This window comes from Schistocerca piceifrons, chromosome 6 (genome assembly GCF_021461385.2).
Source record: "Schistocerca piceifrons isolate TAMUIC-IGC-003096 chromosome 6, iqSchPice1.1, whole genome shotgun sequence".
Taxonomy (NCBI): domain Eukaryota; kingdom Metazoa; phylum Arthropoda; class Insecta; order Orthoptera; family Acrididae; genus Schistocerca; species Schistocerca piceifrons.
The window spans coordinates 58,196,931-58,211,206 of record NC_060143.1 but is presented as its reverse complement, the minus strand read 5'-3'; the positions used below and the strand labels follow the sequence as shown (position 1 = coordinate 58,211,206).

At 44.7% G+C, this 14,276-nt stretch overlaps 1 protein-coding gene across 1 annotated transcript in view; it reads left to right on the top strand.

The window, feature by feature from the left end:
* Nucleotides 1-14,276, top strand: part of LOC124803141 — a 624,995-nt gene that overhangs the window by 534,975 nt on the left and 75,744 nt on the right. The window contains exon 3 of the mRNA XM_047264321.1: nt 11,129-11,235. Coding sequence (XP_047120277.1) covers nt 11,129-11,235 — 107 coding nt within the window. The remainder of the gene's footprint in view (nt 1-11,128; nt 11,236-14,276) is intronic.

Genomic DNA, 14,276 nt, shown 5'->3' with positions numbered 1-14,276 from the left:
TTAGGTTAGTTAGGTTTAAGTAGTTCTAAGTTCTAGGGGACTGATGACCTCAGCAGTTAAGTCGCATAGTGCTCAGAGCTATTTGAACCATTTGAATAATTCCAGTCAAGACTGAGTGGTAAAATTAGATAACCTGGAATTCAGCCCACAGCACCCTCACTAACATCCTCTCAAGTCTTTGTCGCCTTATTATTTCTTTTTCGCTCTATTCCTGGATGCCACAGCAGATTCTAATAAGGTGTTCCTTCTTCTCACACGTACTTTTTCATTTTCATTTCGTACTTTACCTGTCGCTTCAATTTTTAACATTCAAATGTTTCCTGTTTCTTGTTCTCCGAGTTTTCTGTTTCTTGCTCTCCAGGTTTCCTGTAGGTCACGTTTCACTTTGACACACTGCTGTCCTCCAAATATATCATACAAATTTTCTATTTCGATGAAGGGATGCATGTGCTCTGGACCTAATGAAGATCCTAGCAACTCAAGAAAATATCTCTTAGCAGCAGAGCTGTTTTATTGAAGAAAGATTTCTTTGGCGGTGCCAGTCATTTGATATCTGCCTTGCTCCGACCATCTTGTATAATATTGCTTGTTAGATGGGAGAAGTTTTTACTTCTCTTTGACGTTATGGAAATGCTATACCCCAGCAACTTCTTCTTTGCTTTGTTCATCCTTAAGCCATTTTCTACGCAAACTGTGCTCTTCTTTCATTTCAATATGTCTAAGCCTTTCTTAAATCCGGCCAGAAGATTTGTGCTGTCCTCTACCTGTTCCATTTGCACTTCTGTTCTTATTCCAAATTTTTTCTCCACTTTTTTCGTTGCTCTCCTACAAAAAGACTGATATACTTGCCCAATATTTCCAGCATTGCTTAATTTTGTAATCTGTTGTCCTGGACACTAAAATGTTGAAAAAAATGATTATAATTCGTTCTCTCTTCATCCCCCTTCTCGTCTTCTGTCCATGTCCTAGCTCTTTTACCTCCCTCCCCACATTTTCTCTCCCTCTTTCTGCTTCTGTCCCCCTCACTCTGCCTCTATCGTCTCCCTTTCTCTTCTCCTGCCTCTATCCCATCTCTCTCTCTCACAGTCTTTCCCCCCTATCCAAAGTTCCCTCAACAATCTCCCCACCCCTATCTCTCTCCCTTCCTACCCCACCTGCGAAACAGCAAAGCTCCAGTTGCAACCATCTCCGCACGATACATCGACACGAGATGTGGCGCCGAGTTTGCGCCAGGCGAGCGTCGGCCGTTTGAAGCGGCTCCCGGCTCCCCGGCCGGCGAACCGGTCGCTGTGCAGCCTGGCGCGACACAGCGCCGGAAGAGGCGGCCAAGTTTTACGTCTCGCAGCCAAGGCCGGCGTCCAGTTCGCAGGTCTCGGCAGCCGTGCCCACCCGATGCCAAAATACAACGGAGTGAAACTATGTGCCGGTAGGGAATGTGAAATGATCCCTTACCACATAAACTGTAAGAGTGTACTTCGGATTTAATTACAGAGGTCTGTTACTCTATTTAGCAAGTTCTAGAAGCAAACCCCAGGGAGTGATGTCAGTGATTTGTCATCCGCATTCCGTAAGGTCCAGTTTGCAGCTCACAGGAAGAAAGTGGCGAGATATAGAAACAGTTGACAAAAGAAGATTAACTAAATAAACATTCTTATACTTCAACAACTTTTTTTGTTGATTTGCACGTAATCAGAATCGCAAATCATTTAGTGTTAGTCCGTTGCGTATTTTATATTCTTACTCAATATAAACCGCATTTTATACGTAAAAAAAAAAATTAGCTGATAGCGTAACTTCTGCGTAACAACCAATGCTATTACTTTCGATGCAAGTATAGTTTACATGCACCAACTAAACACAGCCTATGTACTTATTGTTGTCGTTTTGTACTGAACAGGGCGTTCGTCATCGTGATAAAAAGGTAACCGTTTTGTTGTTGTTGATATATGCGAAAGTTGTTTATGAATAACAGAAACTTGTTTCACATAATTTCGTCGAAGTATTGAAATGATGTTTCATATACACTAACGGAATAAAAATCGCAACACAAAGAAGGAGTTGTGTGACATAAATGAAAGTTGGTAGGCGTCTTTTTACTACTGAAAGCTTATGTCTGTTCAAATATAGCGCCAGTCGCATAAGAGTGGCGCCACTATGAGGATGCAGATCAGGTTTGCTTTAGATATACGCTGTAACGGTCACAAGCGTTACTTACCTTTGGACGTGGTGGGTTGCTGTTTGTCAAGAATGTCTTTAAGACGACAAAGACGCCATTATCAACACCTCGCGGTGTTTGAACGAGGTCGTAATGGGGCTATGAGAAGCCGGATATTCCTTCTGCGATGTTACAGAAAAACTTGGCAGGAAAGTAGGCACTAAAAATGATAGCTGGCAGTGGCGGTCAATCGACAGGGGACCGGTCTACATCTACATCTACATCCATACTCCACAAGCCACGTGACGGTGTGTGGCGGAGGATACTTTGAGTACCTCTATCGGTTCTCCCTTCTATTCCAGTCTCGTATTGTTCGTGGAAAGATAGATTGTCGGTATGCTTCTGTGTGGGCTCTAATCTCTCTGATTTTATTCCCATGGTCTCTTCGCGAGATATACGTAGGAGGGAGCAATATACTGCTTGACTTCTCGGTGAAGGTATGTTCTCGAAACTTTAACAAAAGCCCGTACCGAGCTACTGAGCGTCTCTTCTCCAGAGTCTTCCACTGGAGTTTATCTATCATCTCCGTAACGCTTTCGCTATTACTAAATGATCCTGTAACGAAGCGCTCTGCTCTCCGTTGGATCTTCTCTATGTCTTCTATCAACCCTATCTGGTACGGATCCCACACTGGTGAGCAATAATCAACCAATGGGCGAACAAGTGCACTATAACCTACTTTCTTTGTTTTCGGATTGCATTTCCTTAGGATTCTTCCAATGAATCTTAGTCTGGCATCCGCTTTACCGACAATCAACTTTATATGATCATTCCATTTTAAATCACTCCTAATGCCTACTCGCAGATAATTCACGGAATTAACTGCTTCCAGTTGCTGACCTGCTATATGTAGCAAAATGGTAAAGGATCTTTCTTTCTATGTATTCGCAGCACATTACACTTGTCTTAAATCGGTGCCGACACGAGGCACTAACGAGAGGGAAGACCGCCGTGTTTGGCGCATGGCTCTGATGCATCGTACTGCATCTGCAGCAGGAATTTGAGCAGCGTTTAGCACAACAGTGACACAACGAATTGTTAAAAAACGATTACTTCAATAGTATCAAACCAGAGATGATTCGAGGGCAGGGTGGAGATACGTTGTGTTTTCTGATGAAAGCTGGTTCTTCGTCGGTGTGAGTGATGATTGTGTGTTGGTTAGAAGGGGGCCAGTTGAGGTCTTGCAACAAGCCTGGCTACATGCTAGACACTCTGGACCTATAAGTGGAGTTATGGTTTTGGGTACGATTTTTATGACTGTGCTCTTGTGGTTATCCAACGCAACCTGACTAGAAAAATGTACGCCAGTCTGGTGATTCGACGTATTGTGCTGACATTCATGAACAGCATTACAGGGGACGTTCTCCAACAGGATAAAGCCCGCCCACATACCACTGTTTTAACCCAACATACTCTACAGAGTGTAGATCTTTTGTCTTGGCCTGCTCTGTCACCAGATCTGTCTTCAGTCGAGCACATAATAGGGCATCATCGGACGACAAGCTCAGCCTCATCCACAAACAGCATTAACCGTCCCTATATTGACCGACCAAGTGTAACAGGCATGGAACTGCATCCCACAAACTGACATCCGGCAAATGTAAAACACAACGCATCACATTTTGGCGCTTAAATTGGTTATTTATGTACCAACTACATTAATCTGTGATCCTACAGTGTTAGTTAAATACGAGTATGTTACCTAGACAAACGTATTCCCGAAATTTCGTTACTTTACATTAATTAATTGTTGGTGCTGCGACATTTTTCCGTCAGTCTATTTTTTGTTTTGCGTTTGTTTTACCATTTTGTTGACGAAATTTCGCTTTTTAGCGCTATAAGATAAATCTGTATTGTTTTCTTCATTTTGATTACAGCATTGTTTCGCGCTACAAACCTACAACTTTCGAACCTGAACTAAACAGTGAGATATAAAATTTTGGTATAAACACTGTTTTTTTTTCAGTAACAGACAGGAGGATAACAGTATAGAACAAAAATATTCGGTAGGGTTGGCCTTTCATACATCCTCACTAAGTATGTTGACAGTTTACAGTGTCCGGTTCAAAATGGTTCAAATGGCTCTGAGCCCTATGGGACTTAACATCTGAGGTTATCAGTCCCATAGGCTTAGAACTACTTAAACCTAACCTAAGGACGTGACACAAATCCACGCCCGAGGCAGGATTCGAACCTGCGACCGTTGCAGCAGCGCGGTTCCAGACTGAAGCGCCTAGAACCGCTCGACCACAGCGGCCGGCTACAGTGTCCGGTTTTTAGGGGAATCTAGTAAGACACTGACTGCATACATAACGAAAACAAGCGTTATAACGAAACGCCGGATAGGTATGTAACACACGTAATGTACATATAACGCGGGTACGTCCTTAACTGGCAAAAAAAGGACAAACACCGTCCGAACAGGCTTTGAAAGCCCAACGGCACCGACCGACCGCTGTGTCATCATCAGCGCTTAGGCTTCACCCACAGGATGTGAATACTGCTCTTCTGGCCGTTGTCAGTTTTCGTAACCTGTGCCGCTACTTCTCAGTCAACTAGTTGCTCAATTGGCCTCACAAGGGCTGAGTGTACCTCATTTGCCAACAGTACTTGGCAGACCCGGACAGTGACCCACCCAAGTACTAGCAAGGCCCGACAGCGCTTAGCTTCGGTGAACTGACGGGAACGAGTGTTACCACCGCAGCAAGCGCATTGGCCTTAACTGATTAAAGCCACTAGAGAAAGTACCGTAGTCTATAGTAGCTTAGCCTACGATAGTCTTACAACTCTAAGCAAGTTGATAGCTCCACCCGCCCCTAATCATCAGTAAGTGGTATTCATCTGGGAAAGGCATACTTGAAGAAATTTGTGCATTTTCAGCCTCGCCCAGTTGTCCACTGTCAAGGCTAGAGCCGGTACTTCTATGTCCTGGCGCGATGTCTCCAGCGGATGGCCAGCTTTTTAGTCAACAGTGATTTTTTTTTCACAACGGAATGTTCGACGGTAGGTAAGGAAGCCAGAGGTGTCGGGCCTGCGACGCTGGCATTGTTCTAGTGGCAGGGGAGGAGGGAGAGCTGCAGGGAGCAGTCACGTGCTGTGTGCGGCGGCTCAGCGCCAGGAATAGCGTGGGCAGTGGGCGCTGGCGCCAGCAACCTCTGCTCTTCCGGGAAACTGCGAGCCGAGCGGCCCAGCCTGCCTGGAGTCGCCGGGCAAACGCCAGGTGCAGAGCCAGGTGGTCCAGCCAGAGCTCCTCCCCAAGGTCTGCCGGCACGGAAAGGGACCAGCGAACATCACAGAAGCTTCGCGTGATCGACATTGAATTCGTGGGCAAAGCTGAATGAAAAGGGAGAAAAAATAACAATAAGGAAAGAATGTAAGAGTGGTGGTGCTAAGTCCCTATTGGACCAAACTGCTGAGGTCATCGGTCCCTAGGCTTACAAACTACTTAAACTAACCTACGCCAAGGACAACACGCACACCCATGCCCGAGGGAGGACTCGAACCTCCGACGGGGGGAGCCGCGCGAACCGGGGCAAGGCGCCTCAGACCGTGCGGCTACCCAGCGCTGCTGAATGTAAGAGTTTCATTATGTAACATACAGGGCGGTTCCGTGATGATGTTACAGACTTTCGGGGATGATGGGGAATGGTAACTGTATCACTTTGAGGTATGGTACCCTCTTCCGGAAAAGATCGACTCGACAAAATGGCTCTGAGCACTATGGGACTTAACAGCTGAGGTCATCAGTCCCCTAGAACTTAGAACTACTTAAACCTAACTAACCTAAGGACATCACACACACCCATGCCCGAAGCGGAATTCGAACCTGCGACCGTAGCAGTCGCGCGGTTCTAGACTGAAGCACCTAGAACCGCTCGGTCACAACGGCCGGCCCGACTCGACGGTTATAAGCAAAAGTCGTTCGGATATCTCTGACACTGGAACACAGTAATACTCCGACCTACGCTAGCCCTTTTTACACAGATCCGGAGCTACACGATTCGACTTCCGTTTTGCACAAACCTGAGTTACACGATTCGTCTGAGCGCCGCGCACCTCTATTCCTCCACTGCGCCCACACTGTGTTCGACTTACGACAGGTTCGGACTTTTTTCGCGCAGGATCGTTTTATTCGCGGAACTGGCTTGACTGATAGATTCTACCTGTCACCCAAACGAAGCAGAATTGATTTATTTGCATCGAACAAAAAACTAAAATCATTACCTTCGAATGTAAACTCAAAGACTTCGACGCAAAAATTAATATTTGTGAACTGACAAAGAAGTGTAATCTACAGGAATCTACACTTAGAACAATAAGAAATAAATTAAAAACTATAGAAGCTGTGAAAAATGTTCAGCCTTTGAATTTCAGTATCATTCGTAAACGCCATGGTATTGTCGCTCAGATGAAAACAATGTTAAAATTATGGTGTGATAACAAAGGAAGAGTGAAAAACTGTCCTGTTGGTTGGAATAAGATCCGCTCTCAAGCTAAGCTGATTTTTGAGACATTGAAAGAAACTGGGGAGGCGGAGAGAAATGAAATGTTTAAAACTAGAAACGGTTGGTTTAGCCGATTCGAAAGTTGTGATTGGCATAAATTTGCAGAAAGTGGAGAGGTGGCAAGCGTTGATAAATTGCGTTGCACCATCGACAGAAACTCAATGATAGAAGAAGGTGGTTGTCCAAACCATATTCAACGTAGATGAATCTATTCGTTTGGAAGAAGATGCCTAAAAGAACTTTCATCGCGCTATAAAAGAAAATCTTTCCAGGTTTTTAAGCCGCCATAAATCAATTGACAGTGAAGGCTGGCGCAAATGATGCAGCTGGTCACTGTAAATTAAAACCTCTCCTTGTTTACCGCTCAGAAAACCCAAGCCGTTTAAAAGATACATCTAAAGCTGGGAAGTCGAATCTAAGCATGGGTGACAATTTCCCGTTTTGATGACTGATTTGGTCATCACTTCATACCGGAAGTCGAACGTTATTGTCAATTTAAAAAACTCTCGTTCAAAGTGATGCTATTATTCGACAATGCACCAGGTCATTTCCATGTTAATGTAATTAATTACGACCCACGTGTGAAAGTTGTATTTTTGCCACCGAATAGAGCCAGCTTGCATCAAGCGATGGAGCGCTGCTCATTAAAACATTAAAAACTTACTACACGAGATGATCATTTCCGCGTCTACACGCAACTATTATGAGACAAAACAACGAGCTCTCTATTAAAGACTTTTGGAGGCAATTCAATTTTTTAGATACCGTGAGAATTATTGGACAATATTGGAATGAAATTTCAGAAGAAACTTTTGTTGGCGTCCGGAAAAAATTGTAGCTATTTTTGTACACCACTGTAAACCAAGGGGAATCAGCCCCAGGCCCTGATTAAATCGCTGGATTCCCAATCAGGAGTTTACAGAAATGTGTGAACAAGAGCAAACAGTTGACAAACCTGATTCTTTAGACCCAATTCAATCAGAAGATCAAATTACGGTTGCAGCCTTGACAGAAGGCCTCAGTTCAGTTTAAAAAGATTCTTTTTTCAAGACACTATCCGCCCATCTGCTCTTCAAAGACATTTACCGTCACTGGCATAATTACTATGTTATCGGCAAACTGCGATGTTTTTATTTCTTCCTCCTGAGCTTCAGTTCATTTTCCAAATATCTCCTTGGTTTCTTTTATTGCTTGCTCTATGTACAGGACTGAGCGAGGTGGCGCTGTGGTTAGCACACTGGACTCCCCCCGAATGACGGCTGAAATCCGACCCGGCCATCCAGATTTAGGTTTTCCGTGATTTTCCTAAGTCGCTCCAGGCAAATCCCGCTATGACTGATTTGATAAAGACACGGCAGACACGTCTTACTCCATTGTTGACTACTGCTTCTATTTCATGCCCTTCGAGTCTTACAACTTCAGTTTGGTTTCTGCAGAAACCAAACTCCTATTACCCACACACTTTCGAAGAGTTGTAGCGCAGTGGTCAGAAGCTTTGTCTAAGAAGGAGGCCACATGCCAATCTAATTTTTGTAATTTTTTTTATGTTTTCGGTACCTGAAGCTCAGAAGTGAAATATCAGTTAGCCAAAGAAGGTCGATGCAACTCTCAAACGTTGTCGAGAAAATCGACTTTGAAGTTTCCCGAGGGTCTTTTAGACCCAAAGTAAGGTTGGTTTTTCGACAGGCAGTGCGACTCTGTGGTGGATCGTTCTTCTGCCAAGGGGAAAGGACGTGTTTTATTCCCGGCTGATACAAACTTTTAAACAAAGGTGCATGTTCTGCGAGCCGATTCGTGAGGCGTAAAATACATAAAGATGGGAAACAAGTCAATAGAGCTCAAGTTTGGCAATCGCTGTATCGCTAATCCAGATGTCGTTTTGTCATTATTTTTTTATTTTTTTCGTTCAGTGGAGAATATCTAAGTCATTTAAATACAAAATTCATCAAATATATGCTCATTAACACATACAGGGAGTCCCAAACACACCGACAAACTGCAGGTACAGGTAACTTACACAGAAATGAGTAAGAAGTTTCTAGTAAACATGGGCTTTACAATTTTGGGAGGAGGAAGTATTGACCAAAACAAGAAAAAAGTCCAGTAAACATGGAGTCTAAAATGCATACTTTAAGAGCTATGAGCACGTGTTTAGAGTGAAACACATTTCTTCTACTGAACAAGTGCTCATAGGTCTTAAGGTTTGCTTTTTAGAGTCCATGTTTACTATCTTGTTTTGGTCCATGGTACTGCTGCCAAAACATGAAAAGCAAAGAGTTTTCAGTAGAATATAAAGAAGTACTCATGTTTCTTAACCTATGCACTTCAGAGCCCTTGTTTACTACTCATGTTTTCTTGTTTTGATGTAAGGAACCTGTTCTTGAAAGTCCCTCGAAGGTTTTCTTGGGACACTCAGTATATGGCTCTGAGCACTATGGGACTTAACTTCTGAGGTCATCAGTCCCCTAGAACTTAGAACTACTTAAACCTAACTAACCTAAGGACACCACACACATCCATGCCCGAGGCAGGATTCGAACCTGCGACCGTAGCGGTCGCGCGGTTCCAGACTGTAGCGCCTAGAACCGCTCGGCCTCTCCGGCCGGCATCCTCAGTATATAATTCTCATTTCTATGAATAATGCACATCTTATTACTACTCTAGTTTTCATTTCAAATTTAAATTCTTAATTACCGGTCTTTTATAGAAAACTGATGATAAAGATGACTGAAACTAAAGAGAATAACTGGAATCCATTTTTCCATCTTTATGTATTTTACGCTCCACGGAAATGCTCGTAGTATCTTTGTTTAAAAATTCGCGCTGCCCAGGAATCGACCCCAGCCGCCCTTCCCCCCGAGTGCCAAGCAAGCATTCTACGACACAGCCACACTACCTGCGAAATAAATGACCTTACTTACGGTTATTGTAGATGCTCGGAAAACTTCAAAGTCGAGTTACATTGAACTACCTATGGCGATTCATACTTCAGGTCTGAACTTCACGTACCATACAGATTAAAAAAGATACAAAGATCTGAGTGCCGTGTAAGTCTAGAAATGCTATCAATGTAGGTTTGCCTTTCGTCAGTCTTCTAAGATTGCTGCCGGTATCAAGGCCCAAAAAAGCTGCGGCACGTGGGTCACAGTATGTGACATTGCAGGTAATACCTGTTCCAGCAGCTGTCTCCGGCGGGGAGACGAATTTAATAATTCTTAAGGGGGGTAGGACGTCAAACGGGCCGACTTGGAGCAGGAGAGGCACCACAGGACATTTTATTTGCTAATGTTTACACTTTTACAAATAAATTCATAAAACTTTGTCAGCATGACCAGGAAGGATTCAGGATTCACACTCGTAGCAGTGGAAGCGCAAAAACATAACAAAATAAATTTTTTTTAGATATAAAATTTCATCATTTTTTTCACTTACTGTTGGCTGCATTTGTTGCTATAGGCACATTTTTCTTCACAAGTAAGAGAGATTCTTTGATGAATTTTGCACAGCATACAAACCATACTTACAGGTGTATGAAACTCTAGAATTTTCCAAATCTATTAAAAACTTTGCTAAAAATCGAGATAATTAACCATAAAATTTGAGACTTTTCTAAAGATGAAGTTTAAAATGTAACAGCTCATTCATTTGTTCATTAATTAAATAAATTCTAGAGTTTTATACACCTGTAAGTATAGTTTGTATGCTGTGCAAAATTCATCGAAGAATCTCTCTTACTTGTGAAGAAAAGAGTACCTATAGCAACAAATGCAGCCAATAGTAAGTGAACAAATGATGAAATTTCACACGTAAAAAAAAAATTATTTTGTTATACTTTTGAACTTACATTGCTTTGAGTTTCAATCATGAATCCCTCCTGGTCGTGTTGACAAAGTTTTATGAATTTATTTGTAAAAGTATAGACAGTGGAAATTAAAATGTCGTCTGGTGCCTCTGCTACTCCAAGTCGGCCCGTTTGACGTCCTACCACCCTTAAATGCATCCAAGCTCTCGACGGCACATGACGAAGTTAAGATCTTTAGTGGGCACCTTTTTAATGACGTTTTGTTTCCCTTGGGCCTGCACTGAGCCGAGCGTTCACGACATATGGCGGACAAGGCGACTAGTGTGACGTCGCAGGTTCGTTGTGCGGCCCGTACTTCTCGTCGACCCCAGTCGGTGTGTCCTCTCGCACTCCCACATTCCTCGGGAACCCGAATTGGTGTTCCCTGATATCGCCTCTACCCCTCACGAATAGGGCGGGAGTCAATTTTTCATTTGGTCCCTGTTTACCCGGAGCGGAAGAAAGGTAAAAATGTTCGGATGAGGACTGTGAGCGACGTGTTGTAGGCACTGTGTGGCTGTGTAGTGTGGCGGGCGCTGACGGGCCGCGGGCGGGCGCGTGCTGCAGATCACGGAGACGTACGCGTTCCTGCCGCGCGAGGCGGTGACGCGCTTCCTGCTGGGCTGCACCGACTGCCAGCGCAGGCCGCGCTCGCCGTCGCCCGCCGCCTCGGCGCCCGTGTCGTCGCCGCTGCCGCCGCCGCTGCCCGCCGGCTCTCCCGCGCCCGCCGCCACGCCGGCCACCACGCCGCCCCCGCCGCCCTCGCCGTCGCCCTCGCCGTCGCCCTCCGCCGCCGCGCCGCCCTTCGTGCTGCCGCTGGCGCTGCGCGGCGCCGCGGGGGCCGCCGACCCGCCGCCCCCGCCGCCGCGCATCGACTTCAGCATGCCCATCACCACTACCTACCTGAAGCACATGCGCTCGCTCGGCTACAGCGACGAGGACGCCCTCCGGATCGACGTCGACGTAAGTACACTCACTCTCTCCTCTTTCCGCCTTCAGCTTTTTCCGGAACAAGCTTCCACCTTAACAAACACAGGAGTCGACTGCTGGCGGCATTGAGTCCATTGTAACTGATGTACAGAACACAGCCACGTGTCACGTATTTTTATTTATTTTGACGGGTTTCGCTCGTCAGACTCGAGCATCACGTGGTTTGGAAATTACTGTTTACAGGAGCTTAAGGAGGAATACTAAATACTTTAGACTGAATTTTCTCATTCTGGGAAGACCAAAGAAGCTCTCTGTTTAATTTGCTAAAAACATTCAACAGCCTAGGTCGCATAAATATGTCTTTATTTAAGACAACCGGTTTTGACAGAATTTTAGTTATTACAGACCTTTTATACACTACTGGCCATTAAAATTGCTACACCAAGAAGAAATGCATATCATAAACGGGTATTCATTGGACAAATATATTATACTAGAACTGACATGTGATTACATTTTCACGCAATTTGGGTGCATAGATCCTGAGAAATCAGTACCCAGAACAACCACCTTTGGCCATAATAACGGCCTTGATACGCCTGGGCATTGAGTCAAACAGAGCTTGGATGGCGTGTGCAGGTACAGCTGCCTATGCAGCTTCAACACGATACCACAGTTCATCAAGAGTAGTGACTGGCGTATTGTGACGAGCCAGTTGCTCGGCCACCATTGACAGACGCTTTCAGTATGTGACAGATCTGCAGAATGTGCTGGCCAGGGCAGCAGTCGAACATTTTCTGTATCCAGAAAGGCCCGTACACGACCTGCATCATGGGGTCGTGCATTATCCTGCTGGAATGTAGGGTTTCGTGAGGATCGAATGAGGGGTGCAGCCACGCGTCGTAACACATCTGAAATGTAACGACCACTGTTCAATTTGCCGTCAATGCGATCAAGAGGTGATTGAGACGTATAACCAATGGCACCTCATACCATCACGCCGGGTGATACGCCAGTATGGCGATGACGAATACTCGCTTCAATGTGTATTCACCACGATGTCGCCAACACGGATTCGACCATCATGATTCTGTAAACAGAACCTGGATTCATCCGAAAAAAATGACGTTTTGCCATTCGTGCACCCAGGTTCGTCGTTGAGTACACCATCGCAGGCGCTCCTGTCTGTGGTGCAGCGTCAAGAGCAACCGCAGCCATGGTCTCCGAGCTGATAGTCCATGCTGCTGCAAACGTCGTCGAACTGTTCGTGCAGATGGTTGTTGTCTTGCAAACGTCCCCATCTGTTGACTCAGGGATCGAGACGTGGCTGCACGATCCGTTAGAGCTATGCGGATAAGATGCCTGTCATCTCGACTGCTAGTGATACGAGGCCGTTGGGATCCAGCACGGCGTTCCGTATTACCCTCCTGAGCCCACCGATTCCATATTCTGCTAACAGTCATTGGATCTCGACCAACGCGAGCAGCAATGTCGCGATACGGTAAACCGCAATCGCGATAGACTACAATCCGAACTTTATCAAAGTAGGAAACGTGATGGTACGCATTTCTCCTCCTTACACGAGGCATCACAACAACGTTTCACCAGGCAAGCTGGTCAACTGCTGTTTGAGTATAAGAAATCGGTTGGAAACTTCCCTCATGTCAGCACGTTGTAGGTGTTGCCACCGACGCCAACCTTGTGTGAATGCTTTGAAAAGCTAATCATTTGCATATCACAGCATGTTCTTCCTGTCGGTTAAATTTCGCGTCTGTAGCACATCATCTTCGTGGTGTAGCAGTTTTAATGGTCAGTAGTGTAATTTGCCGATGTTTATCCACATGACATCTTGGCGTGCTGTTCAACCTAAAATGAACACACAACAAAAAGATTGTTTAAGACCTGAAGATGATAGCAAAATCTGTCGAAACAGGTTGTCTCAAATAAATAAATACTTACGCGATTCAGACGGTTGAAAATTTTAGGAGGTCATAGTTTTTGTCCAGTTTTTACTGGTTACAGGAGTACAGCAGGTTACAGAGTTAAGTTTGTATACTTGTCGCTATGGGTTTATTTATCGACTGCCATTTTTGTTTTGAAATTCAAGTTCTGCTAGAGTTTACACTACTGGATTTTTTAACTATGTGATTGTTGTTTGTTGGACAGTTAGTGTAGTTCAAGCGTATTGCACGTATTTACAAACGCTGAATGTGCCGATGTGGTGATTGCGTTTCGGCTTTGTAATGCAAATGCTACTTGTGCAGTATACCTCAGAGGATTTCCTAACTGAAGAGTCCAGATTCAGCAGTGTTTACACGTCTTTTAATTAAACTCCGTGTGACTGGTACAGTGCCTTCAGCCATGTTTCATCAGAACGTGGGCAAATGATTGAAGTGGAGGACATTTTTCAAGTATAAGAATATGGCAGACATTACGTATGCACAGGTTCTACGTGTGTCATTTACACCGGATTCAACAACGTCTAAATAGATATGAAGGTGGACGACTGGAATTTAGTGTTTGGGTGATTGCAAATCGACGCGTAGTCCATCAATACTGTCTGTGGATGATGCAACCTTTGTGACGGTATCGGTACTACTGGTAAATCGCATCGGTGGCGCAACGAAAACCAGCATGTATTTATGCAGACATTTTCAGGAATGCTTCTCGGGAAAGATGACAGTCAGTTGATTGGTCCTGTTGCCTTATCACATCCTCTTCCTGGGCCCCGTTATCTATTCTTGAAAACGAGCTTCCTGCATCGTTGGGAGAGGTTCCTTTAGTT